Raw genomic sequence first — 27,318 nt, 5'->3', positions numbered from 1 at the left:
TGACTGAGTAGTGAAAGACAGTTTGGGACTTTGCCCAAATAAAAGGAGTGGGAGGAAGGGTATAAGTGTTCTTGCCAGAAGGAACAATGTACAAAGGCCCAAAAAGAAAAGAGCAAGGAATGTTCTAAGAACAAGAGAATTTTGATGTGTCTGGAACATAGTGTGATGTGAAGCATGAGACATTCAGAGGCCAGGTCATGAAGCAGTTTGCATGTTGAAGAACCTGACCTTCATTCTGATGGCAGTAGGAAGGAGTTTAAGCAGGATTGGATTTGCATTTTTAAAAGATTTCTGCAAAATTTAGCATAGGTTGTGAGTGGAGGGTAGGTCTAGAGTATCAAGACTAGAGAGGGGGAGACTGAATAGGAATAGGGACAGACAATGGGTAGATTTCTAACATACGTAAAAGGTAGAATCCGTAAGAAAGGGTAGATGGTTGGATGTGAGAATGAGGGAAGAATGAGTGGTGTGACTGACTTCTGAAGTGTCTAGCTAGGGCAACTGAGATTGGGAACACTGAAAGAGGTATTTTGGGGAGGGAAGGGAATGGGCAGTTAATGTTTTTCCTTTAACCAGTTTTTAAAATTTCATATTTCTGGAAGTGAAAACTAGTTGCCATTTGTTGACTATTTCTCCCTCTCTGTTTCTGAAATATTGATAGTAAGTATCAATATTTAGGATATATATTATAAAATATATAATTTATCAATAATATTTAGATGAAAAGATCAAATGTAGTCATTTTAACTTCTTTTGACCATTCCTTAAAAATTATTATAGGGATTCATGATTTTTTCTGTATCATATTGCTAAATATATATTTTAATTGGAATTTACTTTAATAGTAACTTTGTCAATAAGCAGCATTGCTTTTATATAAACTAAGAAACACACCTATACAGGAAGGTGTAATTTGCCAAAACTAATAGAGATTCACAAAGCTATGGATAAAATTTGAGGTCTTCCATACACAGATCACCTTTATATTCTTCATTCGATCTGTGTCAAGATATTCTTTGTAAAAATGATGAAGTTTCTTAGTGTGTTAAATTAAAGCCCGTAAAGCCGTTGTGTAAACAGCCGTAAATAGAGAAAGCAGAGGAGCTGGAGGCAGGGTTGCCAGGGGAGCTGTGCTTTGTGCCGTGCCTGAGAGGACAGCAGGCCTCAGGTTCAGTGAGCATCTGAGTGATCCATCTAAAGACAGAGGTTCTCTTATTGTCAGCTTCAAAAATATGTGTTTAGAGAAGAATCAGCTCTTGCTCTTCAGAATTAAGGGTTTCTTTCTCTTTTTTTTTCTTCAGATGGGCACGTCTTTGTTTTCAGGATCTATCTGGTATATGGTAAAGTAATATTCTACAGTAACCCCTACTGACCCAGAAAAGTGAGTTACATCTCCAAGTAAATCACAGTACCTCTGAGAATAAGAATGTGTATACTTTCATGGTGCTTCTAGAGTTTTAAAAGCATGGGAAGATGGCAATCAGGTAGCATTCACCATCCCTGGAACTCTCACTGGAGTATTTCTGATCACAGAAACTAACCAGCAGGATAACACTGACCTCCTAGGCTGAGATTTCTAGGAGTCTTTGGAATAGGTAAACAGTCCTGAGCCAAGATCCCAGGGTATTGTAGTCAGGAATTCCAGTGGGAATATTCTAGGATCACATTTAATGTCTTTTTGGAAAGTAGGACAAGGAGACATGTTTTTTTAAAAGTCGGTGGGTAAAGGCTTACCGGGGAAAGAAGGCTGGATGGGTCTCTTTGTGGGAACAGGTATTCTAAATTAGCTTTGTTTGTCAAAGACTGGAACTAGATGCAGATTCTGAATAGGATCATGGCTTATAGGAAATGCCATATTAGAATAATTTAGAACCTGTTTATCTTTAATACACTTAGTAATAGTTGAAAACCTGTATGTGTGTGTATTATTGTTTTGTTCTATTGGTTAAATTATTTGACTCGCCAGCAAAACAGTTTACAATGATTACCTGAAATTAGTTTCTTTGCTTTATTTAGCTATGCAGCTTTTCAGAAAAGAACTGTATGTAAATAATAACACTTGCTTTTTCTGTAGGATGAGGTTCGGTCATGAAAGGTTTGATAAACTTTGATTTATGCTTTGGACAAAGGTCTTGTTAAAGAGTTAAGTGGCAGGGTTGTTTCAGATTTAAGATATCTGTTCTTAAAATAGCCATTTGGATATTATTGATGTCATCCATGAATGTCAATTATGTGTTCTCTTTGGAGAAACTTCATTACATTTAAAGATTATGAACTGAAGCTTTGCATTCTGATATTTTGGAACTTAAATATTTATTTTAAAAATAACTTCCATAACATATAATGTTATTATTAACTGCAGTATAATAATTTTTATGATTCATTTTTGTCATATTTACTTATTTTATACATTTGACATGTTTAATTCTAAAGAAAGTTTTCCATTCCTCTAAGTGCTCCAGACTGATAGAGGAACCTTCCTAATACTTAGCCCCATTCATGTCATTCTTTGATTAGACTCCCCAGAGCTTTTCTACTGAGTACAAACTCATTCCCCTTTCACCCAAGGCCCGTAACAAGTATCACCCCAAATACTTGCCCTGTCTTTATTTTACAGGATTACCTTGCCCTATAAATAATCCAAACTGTACTGCTAACTTTACTAATACATCCTGTATGTTACCTACCACTTTGTCCTTATTCATTCTCTTCTTGGAACACCTTAACTTCCTCATCCCACCTATCTTTGCCCACCAAACCCATATTAGCTTCTGGAGTTCATTTCAAGTTCCTCTTATTCCACAATGTTGCCCTTTGGCCCCCTACTCCTACAGAGATTTTAATCCCTGTTTACTCCTTAATACTTTCTGTGTAGTTCTTCTCAAGGCTCCCTTTCTGCCTGTTTCTGAAGTAGTTGTGTGTGTACTTGTCAGTGTGCAAATTCTTCAAGGTAAAAGTTGTGTCGTACTGCCTCTCTTGCAGGCACCTACCAGAGCATCTTGCATGGAGCAGTCTTTGAGTCAGTAATTGTTTAGGTGAATCTTTAACAACCAGTCACTGCAGTATTCTTTCTAAACCAGCAGTGGTGTATCTCCAATTAATCATCTATGAGTAGAGATAAATGTATCTTTATTGAAAACATGATTTACATAATTATTAGGTTAGATTGTAGTTATAGAGTAACCTGTAGCTGATTAAAATACCAGATCTTAAAATTAATAAAAATGAAATTTAGTAAAATAGCCTCTAGCTTTCTTATATAACAGTAATACCCAGATAAGGATGTGGAAAAGTTATTCTCAAAATTAATGGCAGTAGCAACAACAACTATAACATAAAATGCTTAGAAATAAACTAATAAGAAATAACTGATATATGTGAATAAAACCACCAAACTGTAGTAAGAAATGTGGAGGATTTTAAAGTAATTATGAAAACATTTCTTGATAAGAGTACTGAATATTCTGGAGATTGCATCTCTGTCCAGATTAATTTATAAATTTACCTTAATCCTAGTATAATATTTACTAATTTTTTTGAGTGACAGAGTGATCCTAAAATGTATCTGTAAAAATGAATAGGTAAGAAGGTTATGCAAATTTTAAAAAGAAGAGTAATAATAGGGGTTTGAAGGATGGGAAATTCCTTATGAGATATTAAACTGATAGTCTTTACAATAATTTGGTTTCAACACAAGGTTTAAGATATCAGTGGACAGTATTAGAGCCCCAAATAGACCACTTTATATACAGTAACTTCATTTATAATAAAGTAAACATCATAAGTTGCTGGAGAAGTTATTGATTATTCAATAAATGATGCTGGGAAAATTGGCTACTGGGGAAAGGGAGGAATAAGGAATAAGGAATCCTCACCTTTAATTCAAATAAATTACAGAAGGAATAAGTGGTAAATATTAAAAATGAAAATATAATAAGAAATATAGGCAGAAATTAACAATGGGATCTGAAAAGACGTTCTAAAGCTAAAAGCAATGGAAAATCAGAGGAAACAATTAATAATATATGTACAAATTTAGAAACATTTGTATGTCAAAACATAAAATTAAAGGGACACTTTAAAGGAAAATATTTACCACATATAATGGACAAAAAGTTGCCCTTACTATAAAAAGAGTAAATATCAAGAATAAATAAGAAAACATGGGCTTCCCAGGTGGCACAGTGGTTAAGAATCTGCCTGCCAATGCAGGGGACACGGGTTCAAGCCCTGGTCTGGGACTATCCCACATGCCGCGGAGCAACTAAGCCCATGAGCCACAACTACTGAGCCTGCGCGTCTGGAGCCTGCGCTCTGCAACAGGAGAGGCCGCGACAGTGAGAGGCCCGTGCACCGTGATGAAGAGTGGCCCCCACTCGCGGCAACTGGAGAAAGCCCTCACACAGAAACGAAGACCCAACACAGCCATAAATAAATAAATTTATAAAAAATAATAATAATAATAAGAAAACACTTAACATTTCAATAAAAATGAGCAAATGTGAACAAATAAAGCCATAAAGAAGTGCAAATAGAAAAATGTATATTTAAAACTAATGTAAATATAAATAGTACAGATTAAACAATGATCAAACATTATTTTTACCCCTATCAAACTAAGAAAGATTGAAATTTAAAACTTAAAGTTGGTAAGAATATGATGAAATGGACACACGTATACATTACTTACTGATAAGTATGTAAAACAGTGTGAACCTTTTGGGAAAACAGTTTTTACTGTTTGATCCAGTAATTCCATTCCAAATGATCTTTCCTAAAATAATGGAGTTGCATATTAGTCATTTCTTGCTGTGTAACAATCACTCCAAAACTGAATGGCTTAATAAACATTTATTATCTCACAGTTTCTGTGGGTCGGGAATTCCTGTACAGCATAGCTAAGTGCCTCTAATTCAGGTTCTCTCTCAGTACTACAATCAAGATGTTGACCAGAGGTGCAGCCATCTTACGGCTCCACTGGGGGAGAATCTGCTTCCAGGCTTACTCTGGTGGCTGTTGGCAGGTCTCAGGTATTTGCTAGCTGTTGGCTGAAGACATCAATTCCTTGGTACAGCAAGGACCTCTCCATAGAGCTGCTTACAACATGGTAACTTACCTTCTTGAGGGAGAGATGAAAGTCCTGTTTTTTTTGTAACCTAATCTTGGAACTAACATCTCATCGCTTATGCTGTGCAGTCTGTTTGCTAGAAGAAAGCACTAGGTCCAGCCCACACTCTAGGGGAGAGGATCACACAAGGGCATGAATACTACGAGATGGATTTATTGGGAATATTTTAGATACTGTTCTCCCACAGAGGTTAATATACAAAGGTTTTCATATAGATTTAAAAAATTTATAATAGCAAAAAAAAAAAAATACATAAACACATATACACAAAGAAACAATTAAGGAAACAGTTTTAAATGTTCTACAGCAAAAGAATGGTTAAATTGTGCTACATCCACACAGTGTTATTGGGCTGGCCAAAAAGTTCCTTTGGTTTTTAAGTAACAATAAAATATACATTTTTCATTTTCACTGAGAACTTTGTTGAACAACGTATTCACTGTTTTGTTCCACTACCTTCTGCCATTTTCAGGCAACTTCATAATTCCATCTTTCCAAAACTTTTTTTGAGCAAAGAACTCTTCCAGGTGCCTTTTACATTCTTCCAGGAAATTGAACATTTTTCCATTAAGAGAATTTTTTAAAGACCTAAATAAATGGAAATCCGAAGGTACAGTGTCTGGTGAATATGGTGGATGAATCAGAACTTCCCAGCCAAGCTGTAACAGTTTTTGCCTGGTCATCAAAGAAACATGCAGTCTTGCGTTATCCTGACGGAAGATTATGCATTTTCTGTTGACCAATTCCGGACGCTTTTCATCGAGTGCTGCTTTCAGTTGGTCTACTTGGGAGCAGTACTCGTTGGAATTAATCGTTTGGTTTTCCAGAAGGAGCTCATAATAGAGGACTCCCTTCCAATCCCACCGTATGCACAACATGACCTTCTTTGGATGAAGACCAGCCTTTGGTGTGGTTGGTGTGGTTTCACTTGCCTCACGATCACTTCCATTCCATATTATTGTACAGTATCCACTTTTCATTGCCCATCACAAGTTGTTTTAAAAGCAGAATGTTTTTGTTACGTTTAAGTAGAGAATCGCATGAGAAAATACCGTCAAGAAGGTTTTTTTTCCGCTTAACTTACAAGGAACACAAACATCAATGTGATTAACATAACCAAACTGGTGCAAATGATTTTCAACGCTTGTTTTGGATATTTTGAGTATGTCAGCTATCTCCCATGTGGTTTAACATTGATTGTTCTCAATTAATGTCTCGATTTGATCGCTATCAACTTACCTGGTCTACCTGACCGTGGAGCATCGTCCAGCAAGAAATCTCCAGCATGAAACTTTACAAACCACTGTTCAGTCACAGCACCTTCTCCATACACTGCATAAATCTTTTTTTGCGTTTCAGTTGCGTTTTTACCTTTCCTGAAATAATAAAGCATAATATGCCGAAAATGTTGCTTTTTTTCTTCCATCTTTAATATTAAAATGGCTACACAAAAATTCAATTTTGATAAGCTATATTTTAAAGGCACACTGATATGACAGCTGTCACAATACAATCTAACAAAATTCTTTCGAATGAAGTTAAAGACACCTAAGTGCTACTAGAGCCATCTTAATGGAAAAAAAACGAATGAACCTTTTCGCCAACCCAATAGTGTAATTGTATAATAATAATAATTTCTACCTTTTTGAGTGTCAGTCATGTGCTAGGCATTTGTTAAGATATTTACAAATATTTCTGATCCTAACAACAACCATGTAAGGTAGTGGTTATTATCCTCATTTTACAAATGAAAAAAACTGATATTCAAAGACTCAGCCCTGAAATGTCATTCTAGAGTTACCTGGCTTCAAAGCCCAGTGACCACATTGCCATTTAAGTATGCTTATGAAGAATATTTAATGACATGAGGAAGACTTTAAAAACTGTTTTTACAGAGTGATCTGTGTGTGTGCACATTTTATTTACGTGTAAGGAAAAAACAATAGTCACAAATGTTAGCTTTCAATGGCAGAATAATAGAATATTAAAATTTTTCTTTAATCTTTTATTTCATTCTAAATCTTTTACATTCTGTATGTATTCCCTTTATAATCATTTTTAAAAACCAGAATGCTTTGAAAAGTAGTTCAGCTTCCTCTACTCCAAGGGAAAACTGCTAGCAAGACTTGTACACACAGTTTTATGTGAAGTTGAAATTTTATGTGGTAATGAATCATTCCATTTAATCTGCTCTTCTAGATTACTGATCTCTCCTTACCCAACTATCTGATGGCATCTTCGGTTGGACTGCTTCCTACCCAGCTCCTGAATTCTTATTTGGGTACCACCCTGAGGACCATGGAAGATGTCATTGCAGAACAAAGTGTTAGTGGATATTTTGTTTTTTGTTTACAGGTGAGTTTAAGACCAAGGCTTGTCTTTTTTTGTTTGTTTCCTTTTTGTATGACATTACTGATTTAAATCTAAGAAATTTCACTGAAAATAATTTAAGATTTTTTTCCTTTTTACACCTTTTCTTGTTTTTTCAATACTACTTCATATTTTGACAACATTTACATTTTTAATTGTGTGGATATATGGAAATATATAGAACTGAATTGACACTTATTGAAAATTCTCTTAAACACAAAAAAAAGGAATGACAAAAATAGGGTTCTTTTTGCAGTGATTATTTTCAAAGTCATGACTTAATCAAATATTTTATTTTGAGTTTGTATGAAGTGTTAATACTACATTTCTAAAGATAATTTTAATGAGATTTGGTGGGGTTAGGTTTTTATCTTAGTTACTTTACCTTCAAATTTTGGAGGTATTGAACTCTTCTATTGGTATTTTTTAGATTATTATACTGGCAATGTAAATTTCTTTCTAGTACAATTTGATGTGAACAAAAATTTTTTTAGAAAGTATTGCTTTATAAAAAGTATAGAAGTATTCCATTACAAGTTCAAATAATATTTGTATAATAGATTATTACTACCATGCAGATTATAGCATAGTTTGGGGTACATACAATTCAATATAAGAGGTTAATAAAAGAGGAAAATCCTGCTATGTCGGCAGACTTATTCAGTGCCTTAAATTACATGCAGGAAGAGTTAAAAATTCATTTGCTTGTGATACATTTCATTCCTGAGATTTACCAAAATATAAAATCACCATGATTTTTGATGATTTAGTAAGATGATGATGATGATGGTCGCTAACATTTATTGAATGCTTTATATGCCATATATTTAAGCTCATTTAATGCCTACCAAAACCTTAGTAGGCATATAATTTTATTATCTATTATCTCGAGCCAATTGTACATTCAGTGATGTCACACTGGTAGCTTGAAATTGGTCATGACGGGGGTATCTACAGTTATGGAAAATGACAAGTGCTCTAAGTCAAGCTCCCCACCTCTGATCCCTAAGAGCTAGTTTACTAGCACACCATTGGATAATAATTTGTCTAATGTCAGAGCTGCAAGGGGTAGTATCAGGATTTGAACAAAGGCAGTTGGTTCTAGATACCATGCTCATAACCAGTGGTCTACTGAGCAGATAATACTAGTGAGATAGCTGACTTAACTTACTGGTCCCTTGACTTGTAAGTTTTAATTTATACTGTTATTGAATATATGGAGTCACATTGCAAATTTACTGTTAGTGGTATTATTCTCAATTTATTGAGGTACTATACTGTATTAAAAATACTACGATAAATAAAGCCAGAGTTAATTTTCTTTGTGCTTATGCAGTACAAGTTTAGTAAACAAAGTAAGCCCAAGAATATTTACATTAAACTATAAATAAAGCTTGTCAGTGAAAGGGCTTGCTTTAACAAAAATTTTGTAATATTTTTGATATTCAGGAAGTCAGTTTTTATTTTCCTTTACTATTTTTTCTTCAGAGCTACATTTTTTTAAGATAACCTGCTATAGGTTTAGAGTTTTTGTTACAGTTGGTTTATTTTTATTAATGTAGCATGCCAATCACATACTAAACTTTCTGTGTTACGTAGTATCTATGTTAATAATTTATGTTTATAATCATCCCAAGGTACTCTAAGATTCTGATGTACACTACATTCTCAGATTGATTTTTTTAGTATATTTAAGCATATTTTACGTTTTTCAAGTTTCCTGAAAACAATTTGAAACACCTTTTTTTTCTTGTCATTGTAATTAGAATTCCTCATTATTAGTAGTTTTCAGAAGATATTCACTATTTGATACTTTATATTTCTATGCATATTAGTAAATTACTCAACTATAATAAGTGGAATTATAATAGAACAAACTAGTTCATGCATTTGTCAGTGGTGCTTCTTAAAATATAGGATGTTCTTTTTTCTAAGCGATTTCTTACCCCTTTGCTTGAATTGGTAAATTTTTTAAGCTTAGGATACAAAACAAGGAGAAAAAGGTAAATGTTTCTTAGCCCAGACATTTACAAAAAACAACCACCACAACAACAAAAAAGTGAAGGCATGTTTATGCCTTGATTGGATATATTGATGATGTTACTTGTAAATTGTTTCAGGGAGAATTTAATTTAGCTTACAAAAGATATACAGGAGAATAAAAAGAGAGGAGAAAGAAGTCATCTTGAAGGAGAAAATTAGCATAGGAAAAAAGGATGAAGCATAGGTTAAAGTTAGCAGAGTAAATAACATGAGGTTCCTCATATTCGCTAGAAATGAGCCACAAATTTGCCTCTCACTGAAGCCACCTAAATAGAGTCCACAGTGTCTGTAAAATCAAAGAAATACCAAACAGATGTTCAGAGGAAGGCACAACTATTTACTGTACTGAAATCCAACTTAGATTCCGTGGTTTGTCAATTCAGTTAATCTTTTCCATATATTTTTGTGTGTGTTCATCAACCAAAACCCCAATCCTGGATAAATGCAAGTTTTGATCTGCTTAGCACCTGCTCTTTTGGGGAAGTCATACAACCAAGCTAATTGGTGATATTTAATTCATGGTTGCAAACCTTCAGCTGGTTTCTCAACACTGCCCTATATTCTGTTTCCTTTGTCTTCCCTTTCCCCCATTTTCCTCAATGACTATTTCAAACTTATCCTCACCCTCCTCACAGTTTTTTCCTCCTCTCCTGGCTTCCTTCTTCATTCTCAACAGATTAACTCTCTTGCTTAACAGAAAAATCAAAAGCCTTCAAATGGGAAAGCCCTCAATTTCCAACTAAGAAATGTACTAACCCTCTTATGTTCTGCTCATACTCTCGGCCTGCTTTTCAGTTAATGGTGGAAGAAATCACTTTCTGTATGCCTTCCTCTTTAAAGCTTGTCTTTCTACTTGTGTTTGATTCTTTCATTTTAATAGGGAATCTTTTAAAAAAGTTTTTTGTTTTTTTGTTTTGTTTACTTCACTGGGCTGTTGGGAAGAGTCAGTACACATTGCCAGGCCCTGGGCTCCAGAAAGGCATCTGGGGGAAAATTCCATGTAAAGATGTAGCCCATTCACCCTTGTTGGGAACCTGAAAGACTTTTTCAGTGGTTCTAAACTTATTTTCTGTGGCCTCGCCAAATTCTTCCCTCAAGCTTTCATCACTAACCTTCTCTAAATCAGATACACTTTCCAGTTCTCATCTTAGCAACCTAAGATTCTGTTGAGGATGCCTTTTGAGAACACCTTCTTCTCTTAGCTTCTTTGATACCACTCTCCTGAATATTTTCGCTGTTTGCCTGGCTCATTTATCAGCACCTCCTTCTCTTTTCATCCCTAACTTGGTCTTCCACAAGATTCTAGCCAGAGCTTTTTAGTCTCACTCTGAAAACTTTTCTTCTTGGTAAATCCAGTTACTGTGGTGGCTGCTATTATGTTTATTGCAAGGACTCCCTAATACACATCTTCAGCTCAGCCTTCTTTCCATACCTTTAGACCCATTCACTGAATTGCTTTGGATATCTAATAGGCACCTCAAATTCAGCATGTCCTAAGCAGAACTTAGCATCTCATCCACACCCTCCCCCAATTAGTTAACACTTTTTTCATATCTTTACATTGTATCACCATCCACATAGTATCAAACTTAGGGTGTTCAATAAGTATATCTTGTGTTTTTAAGAGAGCTCACATGTTAGAGAACAAAGACAAGATTTAAAGGCCTATGTTTAAAATAACTAATTTGAAGGGAACCCTTTTACAGTGTTGGTGGGAATGTAAATTGGTAGAAACACTATGAAGAACAGTATGGAGGTTTCTTAAAAAACTTAAAATAGAACTACCATATGCTCTAGCAATCCCACTCCTGGGCATATATCCAGAGAAAACCGTAATCCAAAGTGATACATGCACTCCAGTGTTCATTGCAGCACTATTTACAATAACCAAGACAGGGAAGCAAACCCAAATGTCCATCAACAGAGGAATGGATAAAAAAGATGTGGTATATATATACAATGAAATACTACTTAGCCATAAAAAAGAATGAAATAATGCCATTTGCAGCAACATGGATGGACCTAGAGATTATCATACTAAGTGAGGTAAGTCAGACAGAGAAAGACAAATATCATATGATATTACTCATATGTGGAATCTGATTTTTAAAAAAGATACAAATGAACTGATTTACAAAACAGAAACAGACTTACAGACATCAAAAACAAATTTATGGTTACAAAAGGGGAAATGGCGAGGGAGGGATAAATCAGGAGCTTGGGGTGAACATACATACACTACTATATATAAGATAGATAACCAACAAGGACCTACTGTATAGCACAGGAAACTCTACTCAATATTCTGTGGTAGCCTATATGAGAAAAGACTCTAAAAAAGAATGAATATATGTGTGGGTGTAACTGAATCACTTTGCTATACATCTAAAACTAACACAACATTGTAAATCAACTATACTTCAATAAAATTAAAATATTAAAAAAGAAAATGTTTTAAATAAGGATGAATAAAATAAATATCTTTGTTTCCTATAACATAAAAAATAAAATAAAATAAAATAACTAATTTGCTTAGAATTGTATTAAGTAATGGGTATTCGCTTAATGTACAGATTCCCTTGTGCAAGTTCCAGGTTCCCCCATCTACTCAACCTACCTTACTCCCAGTATCCTGCCCTTCCCCCTACCTCCCTCAACACTTGTATCTAGAATATTTCTCCCATAAAATTATAGGTAGGCTTAATTGAAACAGTGTTATATTTAAGGATCACTATGCTTAGAGCAGCCTTTGAAAGCTTGCTGGGACATTAAACAATATCTACTGAGAATATTTGCTCCGAACTCTAAAGAACTGCTTTAAAATGAACTTTGGAATAAATACCATTTAAAAGATGTAGACTGCTTAGACATTCATTGTGCTGAATTATATGTAGAATGTTTAAGCACAGAGGGACCACAACTTTTGGACAGTGGGAGAAGCCCATGTGGTTTAAAGGGACTTACCTGAAATCACAGCACTAGTGAGTGGCTAAACCAAGACTAGAACCTGATTTTCAGTTTAATGCTTTTTCTAGTTATCCCTTTGACTGGCATTTTTCCCCTCACCATGTTCCTTTGTTTTTGTTTTGAAAAGTATAGACAGTTTCGTGTTCACAATCTCTGGTTAATTTCTTTTGAAGCTTATTGGCATTTCATTCTTTTTTAATTGTTTAAATTTATTTATTTTTGGCTGCATTGGGTCTTCATTGCTGTGCACGGGCTTTCTCTAGTTGTGGCAAACAGGGGCTACTCTTCGTTGTGGTGTGTGGGCTTCTCATATGGTGGCTTCTCTTGTTGTGGAGCACAGGCTCTAGGCGCGCAGGCTTCAGTAGTTGTGGCACGTGGGCTCAGTAGCTGTGGCTCGCAGGCTCTAGAGCACAGGCTCAGTAGTTGTGGCACACAGACTTAGTTGCACCGTGGCAAGTGGGATCTTCCCGGACCAGGGCTTGAACCTGTGTCCCCTGCATTGCAGATGGATTCTTAACCACTGTGCCACCAGGGAAGTCCAGCATTTCATTTTTTAAAAGTGTTTCTTAATACTTTTAATTTTGGCTGCACCAGGTAGGTCATTTGCAAATGGTAGTGCTTCTCTCTAAGTGGGCTTAAAAATACCTACGGACATTTATAGTTCTGCACAGAAATAATACTACATTATTACATTAATAAAGTTTAGCCAGCTTTACCTCTATTGTAGAAATTTTTTTTATTCCTTGAAGGAAACTTTTTGGTACAAAGAGAGAAGCTTGACTTGTATCAAACAAACATCATTTAATATGGACTAAAAGGGATGTATAGTTGCCTTGTGTTAACCGGATACCATATAATGGTTACCCTGTAGATTTTGGCCCTCCACACCCAGCAGCCAAAGGAAGAATAAATGACAACTGTGTGTAAACTATTTAAAAATTTTACCTAACTATATTTGACAAGCATCCTGTTTGTAACATTTCTAAGACAAATATTTATTGGATATATTTCTCCCCTTTTTCCATGTAAAATATTGTTAATTGTAGTATTTTATTTTTATTCACAGATTATTATAAGTATAGGCCTCATGTTTTATGTAGTTCATCGAGCTCAAGTGGAATTGAATGCAGCTATTGTAGCTTGTGAAATGGAACTGAAAACCTCTCTGGTTAAAGGCAATCAACCAAATATCAGTGGCTCTTCATCCTACAACAAGAGGACCCTAAAATTTTCTGGAGGTGGAATCAATATTGTATGATTCTAATGAAATGTATGATTGTTAGAGCCTAACAATCCAAGGTCTAGCAATCCCCTCACTAGTGGGCAGATGCAAGTTCTAATTGTATTACAGCACAAAAAAACAAAACAAAACAAAACAGAAACTGACTAGTTTTTAAATTGCACATTTTTTAAAAAGCAAGAATCATTTTCTGGATAGGTAAGTGTAAATGTAGACGCAATTTTGGCTGCAACTCTTTATCATTTATTATACCCGTAATGGCCTATAGGTCTGCACTTTAGTTTTTCTTCATTGTTTTCTTTATGGGTACTTATGAACAGAGAAATAATCCAAATATTTTTTTGCTTAGTGTCTTTATTTATAAAGTCTATGAATAGTTGTAAGCATCTTTCCTACTTATAAAGATGAGTAAAAATATGCAATTTTAAATGTATAATATTATTGGACATTCTTTGCTTTGGTAGTCTTTCCAGAAAGGATAAACGGTGTTTTTTTTTTTTTTCTAATTGTGTTAGGTGGGACCACTTTGCTTTCCTTTTCCTTGCTAGTTAGAAAATAGACATAAACTTTTGTTTGAATGTATTTTTGTAAGGATCATATTGTTGCAGGGCCATTTATACTGATACACACAAGCTTAAATCCTACATTGTGGGACTGAAGTGCTCTTAAGATACCTTTTTTAGTTTCACTGTGTAATATGCAAAGCAAAAGGGAAATTTATTTAAATTGGTAGTAGCTCAAATTAGAACTTGAGCTCTAATTTCATTACATTGGTTTTACCCTCCTTAGGTCTTCCATCAAAGGGCTGTCCTATTGCAGTCTTACTAAAACATTTTATTAAAATAACCTTCTTTTTCTTTTTATATTCATAATTAGGCTTTGAAATAAAGATGTTATTCCTTTAAAGTGGTGGGCTTACCATCATTGAAGATGTCACTCAGGTGACCTTGTTTGATCAAAACGCCTTTCTAAAAAAACTAAGCTTTAAAATCATGTTTATAATTCCATTGAAGTACATATATATTTTTCCCATAGTCTTCATCTTTAAAACTATAAGTAATGTTAACTTAATGCCCAGATTTGTATTATTTGCCGTACTATAGAGTAGGCTTATTTTGTTTGGTTTTTGGTACTTATTTTTCTCTGATAAGACTCAGGAATTCTGAAATGTGAAATTAAGTCTCGCAATTCTTTCTCTTGTAGAATGAATTGAGTGTATTTATTAATAGCACTTATGTGTATAGAATATAATGATTTGGCAGTATGATTCATATGACATATTATTCATTTATCACCTTATATTTTTAAAATAGCTTAATTGTGAACTTAATGATTCTTTTTTTTATAATAGCTTATAGCTTATTATTTACAGTAGCTTATTATAGATATGAATGCAAATTTTCTGATAGGTATCTCTTTTTTAGCTATGAAGATGTCACCTTATCAGAGACCTCCCATTTGCCTTTTCATTAGGGTAAAATCTTTGCCCTGATTTACTAAAGTGCAAAAGAATTATTTGTAAGCAGATTATTTTAGTTTTATGCTAAAGATGCATTTGGCCACTTTAATGTGTAAATTTTTTGCCCTGTTGCAGGTATAATTGTTTTCCTGTCCTTCATAATGCCTAAATTTGCTCACCTTTGAGTAACAGTGAAGTTCATATGTCCATACCAAGAAGAACTCAGTGTAAATGATCTTATAGGCACCTGGGTCTATAGCATTCAATTGGCCTACAAATCCTTCCTTCTTTTATTGGTAGAAAAAAATATATATAGTAATGGAATATTATTATTATTTTTTGAATCCTAATTACTTGTTTGGTTATCTTTAAAAATTATTTAGTTTAATTATCCCAATAAACAATATGTTTGATTTATTCTTTTCTGTCTAACTTGACAGTATTTCTCTTGTGCTTCTTGTTTGTGTTTAGTTTTTGGTAAAGAAATCAATAATTTAAGATTACTACTTTCATACACTTGTATTACACTTCATGTATTTTGAAGTGCATTTATTTAATTAGCATTTTGTAACTTGAATAATTTTGCCAAATGAATACCTTTTGGTAGTTTGTCATGAATTCTTCCAACTGTTGCATTTTGCTTAGTACTTAAATATGTAAAGGTAAAAGAGAAGTAATTTTTCTGTATTCTGCCAACATAATTTTATATAATAAAATCATCCATTTTTACTTAAAATAGTATGGATTTACTATTTCTAAAATACTAATCTAAAGCTGCAGTTTTCCTTTTGTTCATCATCTCTAGCCTCCACATAAACTACTATCCCTTATAGTCATGCTATTTGATAGCTGGTTTTTTATATGAGCTGTCTATAAATTGTACAAAGCATTACCATGCCTTATTCACTCCATCTTTAACCCTGTATCCCAGATTTCTGGCAGCAACAAATTTCTACAGGATCCTTTTATGTTGCCCAAATATTGCATCCAGTCATAGAGTATATATTTATAAGACAAAATATTTTGAATTTCTCAAACATTTAAGTGCAGTATAAAGTTACTTTATGCATATTTTTAAAAGCACACAATATACCTTATCTCAAATCTGATGAAAGATATGTTCTATTTTTAATTCGTTGGGCCTTTTTCTTAGTTTTCCACATTTTCTGGTTTATTACTAATGATTTTGTTTACTCTTTGCCAAGTTATGTCATGTAAATTATTTTTAAACAGCAGCACCTCTTTTTAAAAACACTTACATAATAATTTACTAAATGTTTTCATGTCCATTTTCATTTGATCATCTGATTTGTGAAATAACTTGAAATCTGTACTTTGGTTTGTGAAAATAATAGAACCAAATCTCTGTCATTAGAATGTGTATTTTGAGTTTATATTCAGAAGTGACTTTGTGGGTTTGTTCAGAACCAACCATACTCTCCTTTTATGCACTTTGTAACCAACTGTAAACCTTTTAAGAAGACTTTCCCCTGATAGGATCAAGCCTATGACTATAAAACATTTCCCTCCCTGAGAAGCTATTAAGTTAAGTGGTGGAGCTACAAGCATATACCAGTATGTGTTTGTTAATGTGCAGTGCTGATTGGAACTATTCTTAGGAAAGGTGCTATGGCTTACATACGTCAAAATTTGTGGGACTGTCTTTAGAATGCTGAAAGTTGCTAGGTATGTGCCAGGCTGATGCAGATAAATCCTGAGATGCATGGTAAATCCATGCTGTTCAAAACCAGGCAGCATTTGCAGAGAATAAAAGAGGTTTAATGAGGACCTCAGGAGCAATGATACTGACCTAGGTTGATGACTTCAATGATGGAATTTTGTTTCAGACACAGGCCACTCAGTGCACCAGAATGGTGGTCTGAATAACACTATCTGGTTTTTAAATTGTACATTGCTAATTTCTGTTATAAAAAACTGTTTAGGATATAATTCTTTTTAAAGGTCATGTCTTTAACCTGAAAAGCTTAAAAGAAGGGAGTGGAATCACTTGTTCCACAGGATATTTAAAGCTAAGGAGTTCCAATAACCTCACATATGTTGAATGAAAACTGTTAAATAATTCAACAACTAAATAATAACTTGGTACTTCTGAATTGCAAAGTGATTGCTGCAAACTGTTTTCTAAGGTAGCTGAAGATTTAAAATAGATAATTCTAAAGGTAAGTCAGTAAAATCTCTTGATAATTGGTATCCAAGGTCACTTATGTGCCTGAGAAAATAAAAGGTTATGCCAGGGGAGGGAGCAATTCAGGAGCAAATGAGGACATGCTCCTAAAAATGGGAATGCTGGTAATTGACCTTAGATGGGGGTGGTTATGGTTATAGCAGAGGCCCTGTGGAGAAATGGTTCTGATGTCTTACATTGACACTCGATCTTCAGTGTTTATTTTTCTAATATCCCCAAATCATGAAATGCTACCTGCCAGTCAAACAATTGTTAGTCATTTATCTCAGGCTGCAGTAATGTTTATGATGCCTTTCATAATGTTACAGGACTTTGGTAAATCTAATTTCCTGTTGACCTCTGCCCTGTTTCTATGACTGTTTCCTTGAGGGCCCATTCCAGCTGCCATAAAACTTTTGTCTTAATACTTAGAAAGACACTTGTCCTTATTTATTTGTAGCAGATCCCATCCTGTTGCATGTATACTTTTCCTAGACATTTTAGGTCAAAATTGCTTGCTAGAACATAAAATAGGCCAAAGACGGGACACCACATGTTGCAGACTGCCTTCAGCTGGGGTGGTGCAGTGGAGCACTCACTGGATAAATGTGTTAGCAGTGTGTTCATTACCCAAGATTGTACAGTACTTTCTGCCATGCTCATCCTCCTTGGCTGAGGGTGCCTGTCAGCACTCAAGAGTGTGGGGAAAACATATTTCAATAGTATACAGTATTATGAGTTAAATATTGAACATTTTTAGGGAAAGCATTATATGTGTGATAGTGTTAAAACAGGATATATGTATGTGGTAAATTTATATTTAATCATTCTGTCATGTTTCAACAAAGTTGATTATGTGAATTAACTAATTACTAACTGATACTACTGTCTTAACAGTGACTAATATTCTGTGGGATAACCTGTTGGTTGATAGCCTTAAAAATCAAAAAATATGCACGAAGCTGAATAGAAAAGAGTGAGTAGAATATATATTGAACCAAAAAAAAAGAGTAATTTGAAAATTATAAAATTCTTGAAGTAGGTATACAATTAGAGTGGTATGTTTTAATGTAAGTATATTTATCCGAGGATGCATAAAACTCATAACCATCATAACAGTGAATTATTTGATTCTGTCTTTGTTAGTTATAAAGCCATTTTCAGTAGAAATGTTTTGATGCATGACCTGTTTCATGCTCATTTCTTACAATCCTGCACTCAAGTTGACCACAGCTGGGAGGACAGGGAACTGAGTAATTTTCCACTAAGGTTTTTTAGTTACTTATTCTGATTTTAAGTTAACTAACTGGTTTTATGTTATCATATTTCTACTTTAAATATATAATAGGACAGCTTGGCTTGGAATCAGCATTCTAAGTACGTTTCATAGCAGTACATTAAATTATTAAATGGACTTGGAACAGATTCTGGTAACATTGAACCTGAGAGTGTCCTTGCTTCCCTCCACTTGGCTGCTAGGATCAACTCTATTATGAGTTTGTGGGGGTCTTGGTATAGAAAACCAGAGCAGGGGTTTCTCCTGCATGGGCTGGCAAATGTTGGTAAGAAAGACTGGAAAGCTGCAGATCTTGGGGAGACTTCAGCTTTGAAATCTGTGGGTTTCCGAATGGAAGTTTGATATCGGTCTCACAAAAATATGTCAGTTCTCCCTGACCTCTAAAAGGCTGAGAAGGAGCTGAATGACCTTAATGTTCTTCGCTGCTCGAAGAGGAGAGAATTCAGGAAGACCATATACAGAGAAGCTTCCTGCAAACTTCCTCGAAGGAATTTGCAGCGAGCCTACTTCACATTCCACCTCTGGCATTTCTGATGCCCCATATTAATTGCAGCATTGTTCTTAGTGCCAAACAACTGGAGACAAAGTGAACACAGTTCATAGGGGAATGGCTAAATAAATAATTTTCCATCCATACCATGGGAGATTGACTAGCCACTTCCTTAGAAAGGAAGAACCAGATTTATGCCAGTAAATTAGAGGGATTTCCAGGAAGTATTGTTTTGTGAAATAAATGAGATGCAGAAAACTAAGTAAAAATACCACATTTTTGAGAAAAAGTCCTATCTCACTTTTCTGTGCATGAGTACGTATGTGTATGTGACTTTCTATACATGAATTTGTGTGCATGTGAATAGGTGCATCTCTTCATATCCGATTAAATGAGTAGAGAGAAAAATGTGAAAAGAAACCTACTAGCTTAAGATGGGTTATTTTGATGGTGGTGGAGAGCTGGTGTGGGGGACTAATAGAGAAGAAATGAAGAAGAGAGAGAATGAAGGTAATAAAGCCAAAAGGAAAGTGGGAAAAATTGCACTAATTTTTTTTAAATAGGTAAAATGAACCTATATTCCTTTCTTTGGCATGGTAGAAGTCATCCTCTTATTAAACCATCCCAATTGATAGCTATTCTGTTCAAGTACTCGAGGTCATATAGTACAATATTGAAGTTGGCTCTCTTAAGGCCAACTGCCAGTGGTCAAATCCCAATACCACTGCTTCTTGGCTACATGACCTTGAAACATTAAGAAGTTACTTAACTTCTCTCTGTGCTTCAGTTTCCTCACCTGGATGATAGCCTACCTCGTGGGGTAATTGTGAGAATTAAAGAGATTAAAATGGGTTAAGTGCTGAGAGTAATACCTGGTAGGTAGTAAGTATATAATAAGCGTTAGGTATTATTACCCAAAACCAACCTTTTAGGAGTTGAGAAACACTTTGACTATTTGAGTGTATATTTGGCAGACTACATTGAGTTGATCATTTATGGACCAGAATAGGGGAGAGTATTAAAATTTTTACCTGGCTCCTGTGTTTACAGAGCACACAGTGAAGTTGGAGAGACAACATATACACAAAATAACTACTATATAATATGTACAGGGTAAAATATCAGTGAAAAATTATAGCACAAATTGTGTAATTAGTGAAAGGAGTACTTAGATCATTGAATTTAGGTAGAGGTTGGGGAAGTTTTCTAAAGAAGATTTATTTAGCTTATTGTATTTTTGCAGATAGGGGCTGTAAAGTACATGGTTCTCAAAGGGATCTGTGACTAAAAAAGACTAAGACACATTGTTATGTGTCTTAGTCTTTTTAGGTAAAAGGTGAAAGTTGTGCAGATAGGAATTTTATTCCTTTCCTTATTGTGTACATCGTTTGAATTGGTGCATCAGTGTATTTATGTCTCTCCTCTTCCTTTACACCTCATAGACTCTATTCATGTCTGTAAGGCTAGCCACTTTCTAAATGCTAATAAGAAAACAAATTTCACCAAAGAAACCTGTAATTTATCCTACTTTATGCTATTTGAGGGTTGGTTTTGTTTGTTTGTTTGGTTTTTGGAAAATGAAGGAGTTTGCAGTCTAGTAAGTTTTCCCCAGTGGACTGCTTTCTCTACCAGCAGCTCTTTTAATTTTTTAAGCCAACATATAACTTAGACTTATTTGAATTGATATCTTATGAACCTAAGTTATTTCCTTCATAAACAGTTGACTTTAAGTTTATTGCCTTATTGTGGTTTGTGATGCCAATATTACCCTTTTATCAAGATTTGAATTTTCTGAATTTTCATTGTCAGTCATTTTTTCAGAAAATACTGAAAAAAAATTAGCTAGATATCAGACATTCTGCTAGGCTTTGGAGTTAGAGAGATAGGAATAATACTAGAGGAACTCTCATTTAGTGGGAAAGGTAGAAGAGTAAAGGAACAATTGCAATAAAATGTGATCAGATCCATGATAAATGTTTATACCGTAGAGGCAGAAGGTTAAATTAGAATCAGGAGTTGCAGCAAGGACAGAGGGAACTAAAGGGTGGGGGGTGGGGTGGGGGGTGGGGGGAGGGGGAGGGAAATGAACTAGGGTAGGAAAGTATTCCACAGTTAGTGATAACTGAATTGAGTTTGAAAGGATAAGTGCAGATTGTCCAAGGGAAGAGAAAGAAGAGCATTCTAAAGACAGAAGCACAAGAGCATGGCAAATAATTAAATACAGCTAGAATAGAATATAGAGAGCAAGTGGGGAATATTGAATTAAGGCTGGAGAATTACATATATGATGTGTGTGTATGTGTGTGTGTTATATACCCACATATATATCATATGAATAGATTTATGTAGAATATTAAAAAGTAAGAAGTTAGGATTTTATGTTCATGGATGAGGAGATATCAAAGTGGCAATTGAGTCTGCATTTTATATGACACTAAGAATATTGGAGGAATTGAAGAGTCAAGACTACTACTCACTCTGAAGACTGACCAGGGGAGATATGATGAAGGCCACAAATAAGACATAACAATAAAAAGTTAAAAAATTAAAAATGAGAAAGTGTTACATTTGAGAGGTATAGAAAATAAATTTGGTGAGTATAGGATGAGGGTGCCAAAAAGAGGGGAGAAGCTGTGATGGCTCCTCAGGTTCTGTGAATGGTGACATATTTATGAGCAGTTTGCAGGTGGGGGAGATGATGTTGAGTTTGAAATGTCTATGAGGCATGGAGATCAAGAGACACTGCTTAAGTGGATATGTGGGTCCAGAGATATGGACTGGGAATAGAGGTTTGGAAATTATCAACACACATAGATGGTATTTGAGGCTTTTGATGTGGATTTGGTACCAAGTGAATACGATGGTGATTAGGAGACTGATAAAGAGCAGCCAGAGAGAATAGCAACCAGGAGGGAGTGTCATAGGCAATGGGAAGAAAAAGTTTTGAGAAATAGGAGGCTGTTAAATACTACAGAGAGGCCAAATAAGTTAAAAATTTGAAAGTGTTCATTGGGTTTGACAATTAGGCAGTCATTGGTAGCTTGGTGGCAGTAATTACAAGCAAGTAGGGGGTGTGCAAGCCACGTGAAAGTGTGTTAAAGTGTAAATGAAGACTGTAAATATAGACCATTCTCAATAAACTTGGCAGTGGGAGCATGGAAAATTACAATTAACATTGAAATTAATTAGAAAAGGACTTGCTTTTCAAAAAGATTTGCATTTCTTTACCTACTCTAAAATTTGCATTGCTTGTATAGTTTCTACATTAATTATGTCATTTAAAGTTTTTAAAAGGCTATGAATTAAAGAGGAGAAAGCAGTAGCTGGGGAGTGGGGAAAAAGGAGGAGGTAGGACTGTGGTTCTCTCACATTGAGTGACCTGGACACCTTTCAAAAAATATCCATGCTTTGCCCTTACCTATTTTCATAATCTCTGCGGGTAGGGCCTAGGCATTGACTTTTTTTTAAGAGCTCCAGGTACCTTGATACCCACTGAAGGTTGAAAACCACTGAGAAAAGATTTTTCTCTTAAGATGGGAGTGACTGAAGACTGTTTAAATACTGAGGAAGATGAACAATCTATAATTTATATAGCTTATTGATTATATGTTATAATTTATTGATATGAGATACCATTAGCTTATATAAGAAGATACTGATATTAGAGAATTAAATAGATCATTGACCTGGGGGTTAAGAGACATATGCACTTTATTTCTGACTGTCACCAATTTGCTATATAATTTTGTGCAAGTCAAAAAATATCCACACATGTATACAGTGTGAAGGCTATGATTCTGTACCTAAGGACCATTTCCATCTCAATTTCATTTTATTTTTCATCTACTTCTTGAGCAGAATCATGGCTCTCTAGAGTAAGTATCTAATTTGTATCTGCAGTTAAATATAGTTCCAATTCTAATTAATCTTAGGATATTTCCTTAACTTTCCTTTTCTTCCATCTCTGAAATAAAAATTTCAAAATGTTTACAGGATGAAGCACATCCTAAGAGAACTGCACAGCTTAGAGGAAACTCATACTGCATTTACTGCGTTCTCTTCTACTCTCAACATTCATACTCCAGGGAAATTTATTTTTAAATTAGTTTGTTCAATTTTGGAAAAATGTGTTTTAAAGCTGAAAGGAATGAAGATTCATCTAGTTCTGCATTCTCATGTTGAAAGAGGAGGACACAGGATCAGAGAAAGTTAGCAATGGAGCATCTTATTCCCCCATTCTGTGCCTTCTATACTAGTCCACTCTTTGGCAGATGGGAAGCCTACATAAGCAGTGACACAAAAGCATCCAGCCTGTGTTGCCTTGGTGATATGGGAAGCTTCAGAAGCACCACAAAGCCCAGGGACCATCACCCTGATTAAGTGAAAGTTTTATTACATATTCACTTAAACTTGATATAATTTGATTAAGGCTGAATTTTAAACTCACTTTGAAAATATCAAGTCCTAGAAAATTGCATTTATAATAATAACAAATAGTTATCAAAATAGTTTGAGGCAAATGGAAAAATATGTATTCCAATCTCTTAGTTTTAAATATTTGTCATTGAGATCAAGAAAAATGAATTTTAGGGCACTTAGGTTAGACAGTGTCACTCAGAAAAAATTTGTTATGTGTAAAAATAGATATAATTCCCATGAAGCAAAAGAAGCAAAATCTTTTTTCAAAATACATAGAAATTTATAAAAAGTAATTGAAAGGAAAAGGAAAAGTATTCCTAGGTAGCAGTTGCAAGCGTTATCATATCTCCTGGATGTAGAAGTAGGGAATCAGTTCAGTTATAAGATCATTTCGGCTCCAGCATTAGTCTCAAGCTTAAGAAATGATAGTGACAGTTCTAAGTATGCATATGGTTATAAAATGCTTTCAAGGTTAAATATGTGCACTAAACACTCAGGAGTAGATATTATCAACTGAGCTTATTATCAGACTTAGCTTATGGACTTTTTGTACTTATTGATTTGATAGACAAAATTAGAACTAAAATAGGATTTATTCAAACTGATTGAAAGAAACAATTTTAGTTGTAATACTACAGAAAAGTTGAAATTTTATAGAAACTACTTTGACAAATCATTTAACCTAAAGTTCTGAATTATTTAAATGAGTTAACTCTGCAGAGAGGAAAGTGAACAGTAGTTGGCTTCTGATTCAATTTTTGTACTGTATCCCCACCAAAAAAGTAAAAAGCAAAGCACTTATCCCATAACAGACATTTAAGAAATGTGAATTCCTTCCCTCACTGCTCCCCATATTTTCAGTGACAGACTTAATTACCATTTCTGCAGGGGACACTGTATAGAGGCTCCATGGGCAAAAGGGAGGCCCTAATAGTCTCACTGAGATATAAGAGACCAAATAATTTAAAATTATGTCTCTGTTGGGTATCAGAGCTACTCTTGGCTCATCAGTTAAGAATTAGCCTATTTAGATGCAGCTTTTACTACCATTTAGTATCACATAAGTACACTAAATTTCTTGCCTTGTTACTCCTGACAGATGAGCTGAAAACTCTTCGTGTTGATTTAACTTGAAGTCAAAGTCAAAATTGATAAAACATTTTATAATCAAATTAGAAACACCTCTCTCATTTTGACTTACTCTTTCATATCATCATTCAAAATAAAAAAATAAATAGAATGTTGTACTATTTTTCTTACAGGGATTATAATATATTTAAACTTTTAGCTGTTCTGTTAGCTGGGAATGAGTGAGCGGGACTGTGCTATTCTTGTAACATGAAAGAGGCAGTTCATCCCATTGTTAAATCACACATTGAATTCTCTCAAATTATCCTGTCAAGTTAGTCTTCTTACAATAATTATTCCAAAGCATTGTTCTTGATTTTTATTTTAATAAACTGATGCAGGGATCATCTGCAATAATAAAAGTGTGAAAATGTCCAGGAAAGTTTTTTAAAAAAGGTAACAAAAGAGGACTTTCTGTGCAAAAATGTCATATGTAAAGTCATTGAAATCAGAAGAAATACTTAGATTAATGGAACAGAAGAGAAAGTGTAGAATCAGACCCATGTACACATAAGAATATATTATGTAAAGAAGGTGATATCAATAAATAGCATTGTGAAAGCAAGCTATCTTTTGAAAAAATTAAGGTGAATTTAAGATTCAAAGTGGAAAAAAAATGAATTACAAGGTGCTACCCTCAGAATTAATGAACAAGGATAAATTTTAAATTTCTAAAAATAATTCAAGCCTTAATTCCACCTCCCTAAAATGTTTAATTTTTTCAACTATTATCCTATACATAGTGTTTAATGCAGACATGTATGTTCATTATGTTTTACATTCCATTTTATTTAATGTTGTATGATTTGTCTTAGGTCTATTTAGTATTTTTAGTTATTTTAATGAAATCTTATCTTTTTAACAGGTATATATAATTCACAACTAATAATTTAGTGTAAAGATTTTTGGATTTTTTCTCTATAAATATGTGTCTAAATATGTTTGTATGCATTTATCTCACTGACAAAAATGGATACATACTATCGCAATCCTTAATTTTTTTTCTCTACACAATATATTTTAGAAACGACATAACCTTTAGACTCAAACTCTCTCATTTTGAAGTTCAAAACAAAAAGACCTCCTGTGGTTTTATTTGGAAACCAAATTGTAAAGAAATCATTCTTTTCTAAATTAATTTCTAGGCTGCATTTAAGATTTTTTCTACTTTGTTATCTATTTTAAAGAATATACTATTTCAAATTATTTTTATTTTTATCTGAGATTCTACTTATTTTGATTGATTAATTTTTACCACTTGCACGTTTTGTTATTTTACTTTATAATTTAAAAATTATACTTCTCCCTTTTCCTTTTTCCATTATGGTGTTACTTGTATGATGTGCACTCTATTTACATTAATATTTTAATAACGTTTGAAAGTAAATATCCTACTTTTAACACTTTATAAATGAGTTAAAGCAATTCACAGTCATGATACTGCAATTATCAATTTATAACTATCTAATCAAGCATCCTATATTTTTGTTTCTTTTTAAGGAGAGAAAAATTATTTTATGCTTAGTGATGTTTTCTGTTCCCTCATTCTTCATCATTAGTTAAATGGGAAAGTCTTTTTGTTGTTAGTTTTAACTAATATTTCAGTATTCGTAATAAGTAGTAATATCACATCCCTTACCCTTCTAGAGTATTCATAATTACTCTTGTTCTGTCAGTAATTACATCAATTTCTAGTTATAGTAAAGTTTTTTTACTCATCTCTAAACTACATAATACTTATTCTAAATACTGAACTGCCTCTGTTGGGACTGCTTTATCCCTGTCCACAGGTTCTCTTGAGTTTTCTAGAGATCTTTACAGGAAACATATAGTTGGGTAATAAATATTGCGGGTCTAAAAATGTTTTTAGGTACTTTTATACACAGATGATAGCTAGAGTAAACAGACTAATCTTTGACTACGTACTTTTAGTTTTTAATTCAACTTTTTATTTTGAGATAATTGTAAATTCAATTCACATGCAGTTGTAAGAAATAAGAGAGAGATCTTGTGTACTCTTTACCAATTTCCCCCAATGGTAACATCTTGCAAAACTAAAGCTCAATATCACAACCAGGATTTTGACACTGATATAGTCAAGAAACTAAACATTTCCATCACAAGAAAGGAAATTTCTTTCCTTTTATAGCCCCAGCATGTTGTCCTTTTATAGCCACACTCATTTCCCTCCTCCCACCTCCTCCTTTATCCCTGGTAACCAATAATCTGTTCTTCATTTCTATAATTTTGTCATTTCAAGAATGTTATGAAAATGGAATCATACAGGATGTAAACTTTGGGGACTGGCTTTTTTCACCAGTATAATTCTCTGGAGATACATCCAGGATGTTGGATGTATCAATCATTTCTTCTATGTTATTTTTTTCTAAAAGTTTTATAGCTTTATAGTTAAAGTCAGTGATTCATCCTTGACATTGAAAATTTTCCCAGGACATGTTTGATCTTGGTTTCTGTTTGTTGGTTTTCTTCTTTACTTCCTCCCCAACTCAAATCATATTTCTTAATATATTGAAAGGCATCTTCAGTTTACAGTTGTACCCTTTATTAGTGATTCTGGGGTTTTTTTTGTGT

At 34.0% G+C, this 27,318-nt stretch overlaps 2 protein-coding genes across 6 annotated transcripts in view; one reads left to right on the top strand and one right to left on the bottom strand.

Annotated features, from left to right (window-relative positions):
* The window catches only part of LOC309647156 (uncharacterized protein), an 84,430-nt gene that overhangs the window by 8,962 nt on the left and 48,150 nt on the right, over positions 1–27,318 (bottom strand). The window contains exons 3-4 of one of the 4 annotated variants that reach the window (XM_082434204.1): positions 6,368–6,504; positions 1,355–6,100 (exon numbers count right to left, since the gene is read on the bottom strand). In XM_082434204.1, coding sequence (XP_082290330.1) covers positions 6,084–6,100; positions 6,368–6,504 — 154 coding nt within the window. In that variant the 3' untranslated portion in view covers positions 1,355–6,083. Of the gene's footprint in view, positions 1–1,354; positions 6,505–27,318 lie in introns of those variants that run through there. The other 3 variants (XM_082434203.1, XM_082434199.1, XM_082434202.1) reach the window with 3 other exon arrangements.
* Positions 1–27,318, top strand: part of TMEM64 (transmembrane protein 64) — a 40,129-nt gene that overhangs the window by 10,146 nt on the left and 2,665 nt on the right. The window contains exons 2-3 of one of the 2 annotated variants that reach the window (XM_082434186.1): positions 7,328–7,483; positions 13,575–15,943. In XM_082434186.1, the coding sequence (XP_082290312.1) occupies positions 7,328–7,483; positions 13,575–13,766 (348 nt within the window). In that variant the 3' untranslated portion in view covers positions 13,767–15,943. Of the gene's footprint in view, positions 1–7,327; positions 7,484–13,574; positions 15,944–27,318 lie in introns of those variants that run through there. The other variant, XM_082434187.1, reaches the window with a different exon arrangement.

Source organism: Balaenoptera physalus, assembly GCF_965194825.1.
Source record: "Balaenoptera physalus genome assembly, chromosome: 17".
Lineage (NCBI taxonomy): Eukaryota > Metazoa > Chordata > Mammalia > Artiodactyla > Balaenopteridae > Balaenoptera > Balaenoptera physalus.
The sequence above is the reverse complement of the archived record's forward strand: the minus strand, read 5'-3'. Positions and strand labels throughout refer to the sequence as shown.